Here is an 8,603-nt window from a genome sequence, read left to right as displayed (position 1 = left end):
CGAAGGCTATTTGCCGTTTGACTTGGTTTATGACAAAAATACATTTTTGGATTAATTGTATCAGGGTTTTAACATCTCAGCATAATAATAATAATAGCTCAGAATCACAGACTTCTATAATAAGTCTAGAAGTCTGTGCTCAGAATAGCTGACGTTTCCAATCATTGTGTAAATTTTATTGTTATTTCAAGCAGTAACAACGGTGGGAATTGGACAATAGTTTATTATCTCTAGAATGTTTGCACTGTAATAATTTAATACATATGTTTTTTAAAATGGTGATAACGAAAATTAAGAGTTTACTCGAGTTTAGTTAGAGCAGTTTGACCTTCCCCAAAAATTCTCATAATTCTCGCACTTGTTAAATTTGTAGTTTGAAAAAGAACATTTCAACTATAAATTACAAAATGGCATCCACAAAATTTACAACAGTCGTAAGTATAGGTTATTGTTTTTGTCGTTTCATATAAATGATTGTTTTTGGTATTTCAGGCGAGATCGTTAAGCTCAGGCTCAACCCAAGGAATGGTCAAAGTGAGTAATTTTTTATATAATAAAAATATAGTTCATTTGTGTAAAGTAAATTTTGTTTTTATCATAAACAGCCCCCAATTAAAGTATTTGGTATTGAAGGGCGTTATGCCACCGCTTTGTTTTCTGCCGGAACAAAACAGAATAAATTGGAAGCCATCGAAAAAGATTTAATCAAATTTCAGGTATTGATTGATTGTAATCTAATTACTAAATTACATATTTTATGAATTATCTGAACATTTGTTTTACAGACTGCATTAAAATCAGATAAAGTCCTTAAGGAATTTGTTGATAACCCAATTAACAAAAGATCATTAAAGTCTAGCACTTTACAATTGGCTGCAAAGAAACTTGCTCTTTCACCTCCATCATCCAATTTTTTGAGTATGTTTAATTTTTATATTTTGGCATAGGCCCAATATGTCATTCATAAAGATATAATAATTCACACAAATCTAGCGTAACAATTACATACAAGTATAACTTAGCTTTATTCTTTAGATATGTCTAATTTATTTCTACTTTTAATCTATTAGACATTCATTATTATGTATTTAGTTCTCAATCTAATTGGAGGTTTAAGGTGAACTAAACCAAATCTAATCACACAACTTTTACCCTTAAGCTAGGATACTGTATGCCAGTAACTCTTTATGGCACTCAAATTCCGACTACTCCAAAAGTAAAATATCTTTGCCTAACCCTCGACCGTAGACTAACATGGTTCCAACATACACTGGTAAAAAGACTTCAACTAAACCTCCGACTTTGTATGCTTAAATCTTTACTAGTCGATAACAAACACACCAACCTTAATATAAAACTTCTAATGTATAAATCCCTCATCAAACCCATTTGGACCTATGGTCTCCAACTCTGGGGAAATGCATAAAAATCAAATACAAATCGTATTCAGGCTTTTCAAAATATTGCATTAAGAAAATTAACAAACTCCCCCTCTTATGTTTCTAATCATACCCTTCACGCGGACCTGAAAATCAAATCTGTAGAAGAAGAAGCAGTCACTTACTATAAAAGATTCCATAATCGGCTTGCATCTCATCTTAATCCTTTAATTAAAGCTCTTTCAGCAAATGCTATTCCGGTAAATCCTCCAAGGCGTTTAAAACGCCACTGGTGTAGAGATATGCTAACATAATATTATAAAAACAGTAAATAAATAAATTCATATATATATATCTACAAATTAATGTATAATCTCAATATTTAAGTGTCATCACTGGGTGGCTGCTTTTATCAAGCCTTTTCATGTATTATATTATCTCAGCTAATACTCTTATTGTACCCATGAGGTACAGATTGTGTATATAATAATAAAGAATAAAAAAAAAAAGTTCTCAATCTAATAATATTTAGAATCAATTTATTTGTATGCTAATTTTTTTAACCTTCAATTTAGTCTATTTTCTGCATCTAGTAAGTTTTATTTGGTGATAAAATAACATTCACTAGCATTTATTCAAAAAATTGTACTTTCTTAAACTGTAATTTATCAAATAAAAATATGTAATTGTAACATTTAACAATCTATTATAGTTGATAAATTAGGAGGTTGTACATCTTTTATTAAATTTAATGTATTTTGTAAATTTAACACTGATATAAATTAATATAATATGCAATTTCCATACCTGCAAATACTTGGATATAAAAATATTTTATTTATAGGTATGTTGGCTGAAAATGGTAGATTACAAAAACTAAATTCAATCATCAACAGTTTCAAAATTATCATGGCTGCACACCGAGGAGATTTGCCATGTATTGTAACAACTGCTAAGGTACGTACTAAATATGTTTGTTTATTAATTTTTGTATATATATCAATTAAGGTTAAATTTATTTTCAAATTAAGTATGTCTAATAACACTGGTAGGTTACTGTAATGGATGGGATTAAATTTGAATGCAATGATATGTATCATTGTATACGATAAACGATTCTTAACGGAGATGATTTGTCAGTCTATGATATATTTAAATATTGTCATATATTCTATTTTGAAACAAATATTTTATTTTTCAATTAGGACGCATTTTGCATAAGGCATGGTTAATCAATTTTTCCAAAAACATTGCATGTAGTTATCATAATTCATAATACCTTATATTATCATAGATATACATATACTCGTAACTGGTTTGAGGATAAATCGTTATCATTACGCAATTTCATAAAAATTTAAAACTCAAACGCTCAAAACATTTTTCCTATAATGACGCTTCAAATTTTCTCTATAGCTATTTGAAACAAAACTTATGAAAAACTTAGTGTTAAATTGTATAACCTTAGATATAAATACAAACAATATTATGAATTTTGAACTACCAAATAATTTGCAAATATTCATGGTTTTGACGAATTTTTGTCACTATTTGAAATTCAAATGCTAATAAAAATTTAATTTGAATTTTCGGTGGACATTTTGTTTGTGATAAATATTACCAAGTTTGTAAGGAATCTTGTATTAAATTTTCAAATCTTAGATTTAAAAAGAAAATTTTTTATGAATTTCTAACTTAAAACAATTTGCGAATTTTTGTGATTATTACGTATTTTGTAAAAATTCAAAATTTGAATGCTTATAAAAAAAATTGTGACTATGAATTTCTTTTATTTTTCAACTGATATTGTAACAATATGTTAAGAGCCTTGTATTAAATCTTCAATATTTTCTACCCAAAAAATAAATTTTTATCGATATTAATTTAAAAAAAATCTAATAATGATCGAAAATTGCATATACCTATGAATAGTACAACATAAGTCAAACATTTTTGAAAATTTCATGGTGGATAGAATATACTTATAAAAACATTCGCTGAAAATTTCATGAATCAATGGTCATTTGTTTTAAAGTTACATCAATAATCAGAATCAACATTTGACAACCTTGTTGAAAACTGATTGTGCGTAAAATTTCCCGTTTTTCCCTTAATTTTTAGTTTATTTATCTCGATTATTATTTAGAAAAATATATAAACATTTTGAGCACCAAAGTACCAACTAGATTCCCTTTCTGATCGAATAAGGTACTGAAGTCAAAAATCGAAGCACTTTTACTGCCCCAAAACGAGATGACAGACACAAAAAAAAAATATTCATGGTTTTGACGAGTTTTTATCAATATTTGAACTTCAAATGCTAATAAAAAAAAATTGTGCCTATGTATTCTTATAATTTTTTAATAATCTTAAGGATAACTTATGAGAAACTTTGTATTAAATTTTCAAGTATTTTGATTGGGCCAAAAAAATTTTATCGACACTTCAAAAAAAAATTTTCAGAAAAATTGAAAATTTCAGTTGTCAATAAATATCTAAAAAAAGTCAAAATATTTTGAAAATTAAATCATGTAAAGAGAATGTCAATCTAAATAACTGGTAAAATTTTCAAGTATCTAGGACTTATACTTTTTGAATAATATCAAATATTTAAAATCGTTTGAGGATAAATCGTTATCGTTATGCTATTTCGAAAAATATAAAATTCTAACGCACTTAAAATTGTTCCTATAATGATGCTTCGAGTTTTCTCTATAGCTATTTGAAGGAAAACTCATGGAATACTTAGTGTTATATTTTTAATCCTTAGTTATAAACACAAAAAATTTTATGATTTTTCAACTTCAAAATTACTTGCAAAGTTTCGTGTTATCGACAAATTTCATTAAAATTTGAACTATAAACGCTTATAAAAAAAAATTGTGACTAACGATTTTTAATTTTTTTAGCTACATTAAGAAAAACTCATAAAGAACCTTGTATTAAATTTTCAAGTTTTTTTTGGTCATTCAAAATTTTTGTACCAACACTTCAAAAAACAATTCTCATAAAAATCGAAAATTTCAGTGGTCTATAAATAACTGAAAATTTAACTGTTTATTGATAACACTATCATAAACATTTGTTGAAAATTTTAAGTATTTACTGTGATTAGTTTTTGAATTACAACCATATAAAAAAATCTATTAGGCCAAAAACTGGTTTTGCGTAAAAATTCCCGTTTTCTGTAATTTTTTTTGTTTTTCTCGATTTTTTTGAAAACTGTTGGAAAATGTTTACTTTTGACCTCTATAATGCACCAAGGATATTCACTTTTACATCAGAAACCACCCCTAAAGTTTGAAATTGAAGCATTTTTTCTACTAGTTATGCTGTACATAGACACACACAAAAAAAAAAACACATCATTGTAAAATCAATACATTCATCACTCCGTTCAGAATCTAAATAAAAAATATACTTGATTGCACTTAAACTTTATTATAAGGTTAAGATATCACACATACAAAGTCACAAAGTCCGAGATTAACTTATTGGAAGTAAATATTAAATAACATAAAAATATATTAATATTTGTACTATTTATCTAGTTGGATTTTGTTGGTACTGATGTAATGTCCTATCAGCATTTGCATAATACCTTGATACCCTAATATCGAATGCTTGTAATGTTAAATCATACAGTGTACAACTATATAACTCAACTCAAATAAATAAATAAATAAAACCAACAAACAAACAAATTCATACCTACCTATACCTTTATAAATTCTATTTTTCTTTTTTTAATAATTATTTTATTTTGTTATTTACAATTTTTTTTTTTTTGTATGATGATTTAAAATGACAAATAATTATTCATGAAACGTATTCAATATAACTATGTATCATCAAACTAATTTTTAATTAAATGTATTATGTATACATTTAAAATGTTTTTCTTTTCTCACAATACAACTTACTTTATTTAATTGCAATTATGTCTGCAGATCCTGACAATTTTGTTTCAAAAAAATTCATCAAAGTTCTTCTAATTACAAAATTTACAAAGTTTAAATTATGTATTAACAAATTGTCAAGTTAATTAGTATTTCAACACTTGTTTGTTTATATGGTTAATCCTAATTTTACTTGTGCAATAAAATAAATAAACAAACTAAACATTCAAGGTAATTTTTTTAAATCATTTATCTAAATTTTTTTATTAGATAAACTCTAGTGACTGTATATGACATCTTTGTGTAAAAATAATCATGTTTTAATAATATCAGAGATATTTGAGTATAAAATAAGCATTTTAAAATGTTAAAATATTGTTTGTTTATTAATTTTAACTTACTTTAACTTTGTTAATTTTGTAATAATTAGAAAAAATGTTCTATCAAAAAACATTAAAAAAAAAATAGGTTTTCAACAACCTCTTTCTTTTCTCAATAACCCCATCCCATTTTGACCCAAAATCATTCTGCTAAAATATTTAGTGATGCCCCTTAGTGGAGTAAACATAATTATAATATATGTGTGCAGTAAATAATTAATTTCAGTATATAAATTGAATGAACACACTATGAAATAAATTACACAATATCATATAGGAGTGACTATTTCATAAAAAAGTTACTATTAATACCAATTTACTGATGTGGAAATAACCTGTATCTATTTCATAAATTTTCTATGATATAAGTATTCATATCATAATATTGTACGCAAAAAGATTTTTTAAATTATAGGTAGTATGTTTCATAATAATAAAATAAAGTTAGTCACATAATAATTTTATACATATATTTTGATTTTTAGCCTTTGGATTCAGCTGATCAACAGGAACTTAAAAAGACATTGCAAGCATTTTCCAAAAAAGGAGAGACAATCAAGTTAGAATTAAAAGTTGATCCAACACTTATTGGTGGAATGATAGTCAGCATTGGTGACAAATATGTTGATATGAGTGTTGCTACAAAAATTAAGAAGTACACCGAAATCATCCAGGAAGCCGTTTAAATTGAAATACGATGTTTAGTCATAGTAAAAAATGAAATATTTTAGTGTGTACTAATTATTATAAATTAACTATGTACATTTTTAATGTTCTTTTTTTAAAAATCTACCATTAAAATTCTAGTGTATTTACAAAAAATTACATACATATTTGTCTCTTACGTTTATTGGGGTAAAGCTTAAAGAAATAAATCATACTCAGAATTTTTCTGAGTCTTCTCCAATCAAATGTGCTTTTTAATGTTAGATCTTACATTTCTACTAGCATTAAAAGATTTTTTTAATTCTATCTGTGACTAGTACTTCTGTAATATCCAATTTGAAATTTAATTTTGAAATTTTTGCATGATATCTATTGAACAGTGTGTGAAGATTCATACATTTTTAGTATTTTTAACGGCTACTACATTCTTTAATATCAATTTTTTGCTGATATATTTTGTTAGCATAGGTATCTTTAACTTTAAGAAAAGTTAATAAAAATAGCTTAAAATACATATCTTTATTATATATTAATTATTATTATTAAAACATGAGGCGATTTCTTGTGACAGTTATATCTGAAGTTCTACCGGGCCGATTTTCATGATTTTTTTTTTAAAACAAAAGTACTCGGTGTGCAGAAGAGCCATCAAAAGAGAAAAGTCCAAAAAAATAATTATTTTAAAAGTTATTGGAAGTATAAAGTTTGCGCTATTGTTACATAGCGACAAGCGCTGTTTGCCGTGTGCACTCACACATCTTTACAACTTTATTATATTATACTAAGGCACTATAAAGGGACCACTATCTATAGTGCTCTAATTATACTAGCTGAATTACCCGTCACTGCCGGGTTACGGTAAAAAAAATCAAATAGTTGAATAATTGTACAATAATTGTTACTGTTCTTGAACAGTTATCGTTGTAGTGTCGTCGTCGAAAAATGGAATATCAATTAATTGCAATACCAGGCGATGGAAACTGTTTATTTCGTTCCGTGTCACATTTAATATTCGGCACGCAAGAAGAACATCGAAATATTCGATTAAGAGTGGTTAACTTGGTGGTAAGTAAATGGGATGTGTACAAAGAATTTGTCATTGGTAAGCTTTCGTATAGACTACCTATTTATAATTCTAATGATAACGAACATTTGATGAGCCTAGATGGTGAGTAATGCTGGTCACGTCGAACTTAAATGCATTAATCGACTTTATTCAAGTCATACATTTCGTGTGTATAGATCTAATGATTATGGTTCTGGTGCTATAATGTGTAATTTATTATTTTCTGGCAATGGCGACGCAGGACATTATAGTGTTTTAGTTTTTGGTAATAATATGAATATTCAAAATTCATTTATGTTACTTAAAGAAATAACTGCAAACACTAATAGTAAGCGTAAAACACATTCTTTAACTGGAAGACGAGGAAGAAAAAACATGAAGAAACTCGGAATCACAGTGTAATCAGTGTATTATTGTTTAAATTATTTTATAAATGCGCTTTATCACATAATATAGTTCTCGTTACTCCCTATAATTTGGGTAATTTAACATTTAAATGCGAGCATTGTCATTTGTTGCACTTTGAGTGTGAAAAAACGACTAGGGGGCATTTCAGTTTATGTTGTGGTAATAGCAAAATATCTTTACCGGAGAGCCGTCTACCTAATGAAATATTTGATTTGTTTGTTGGTGAAAATAATGAGTCCAAACATTTTAGAGAACATATACGTCAATATAACAGTGCGATGTCATTTGTCTCTTTTGGTTAATGAGTGAATTATATTATTAATTATTATACACGCAATGAGCATAGGCGCAACTAGACCTCTAAAACGTGGGGTGCTATACTATTAAAAACATAAAATTTATGTTATTTTATTATAATTATAATAGTTAGATTTAAAATATCAAGGGGTGCTAAATTAAAACTTGGGGGTGCTAAAGACTCTTTTGCACCCCTCTATTTGCGCCAATGGCAATGAGTGAAGACAAATTTCACATGTCATTATTGCTTATGCAAAATCCTTATCAGATATTTCATTAACATTAAAATTGCATGGTCAGACATTGAAATCAATCGGTTTACCAGAATATTATGATGCTGCTATTACAATAGACAGCGAATCAAATCAACAAGATACATTACCATTATCAATTCAACATGATCTAATTGACAGCGCAAATCGAGAACAGCGTGATATTATAAGCACCAACTTAGTGCCACTAAGCACCATTATGAAATGTGTGAACCTAGAAAATACAAGTGTTCCTA

General features: G+C 27.0%; 1 protein-coding gene across 1 annotated transcript; it reads left to right on the top strand.

Moving 5' to 3' along the window:
• Positions 1-276: 276 nt before the first annotated feature.
• On the top strand, positions 277-6,570 carry ATPsynO (ATP synthase subunit O, mitochondrial). Its single transcript, XM_089226914.1, has 6 exons — positions 277-434; positions 493-534; positions 606-716; positions 786-918; positions 2,224-2,336; positions 6,144-6,570. The coding sequence occupies exons 1-6, from the start codon at positions 408-410 to the stop codon at positions 6,342-6,344; spliced, it is 627 nt and encodes a 208-aa protein (XP_089083040.1). The 5' UTR covers positions 277-407; the 3' UTR covers positions 6,345-6,570.
• The last annotated feature ends 2,033 nt before the right edge of the window (positions 6,571-8,603 follow it).

Source organism: Diuraphis noxia, unplaced genomic scaffold, assembly GCF_037042655.1.
Source record: "Diuraphis noxia isolate RWA-SAM2 unplaced genomic scaffold, SU_Dnox_SAM2 contig0004, whole genome shotgun sequence".
Lineage (NCBI taxonomy): Eukaryota > Metazoa > Arthropoda > Insecta > Hemiptera > Aphididae > Diuraphis > Diuraphis noxia.
This window is presented reverse-complemented; position numbering and strand designations above follow the sequence as displayed.

What these genes read in the sequence shown, in the direction of transcription:
- ATPsynO (XM_089226914.1), top strand. Translation starts at nt 408, where the DNA reads ATGGCATCCACAAAATTTACAACAGTC. An exon ending in CAACCCAAGGAATGGTCAAA is followed by an intron (nt 535 to 605) that starts GTGAGTAATTTT and finishes TATCATAAACAG; the next exon opens with CCCCCAATTAAAGTATTTGG. An exon ending in TCCATCATCCAATTTTTTGA is followed by an intron (nt 919 to 2,223) that starts GTATGTTTAATT and finishes TTTTATTTATAG; the next exon opens with GTATGTTGGCTGAAAATGGT.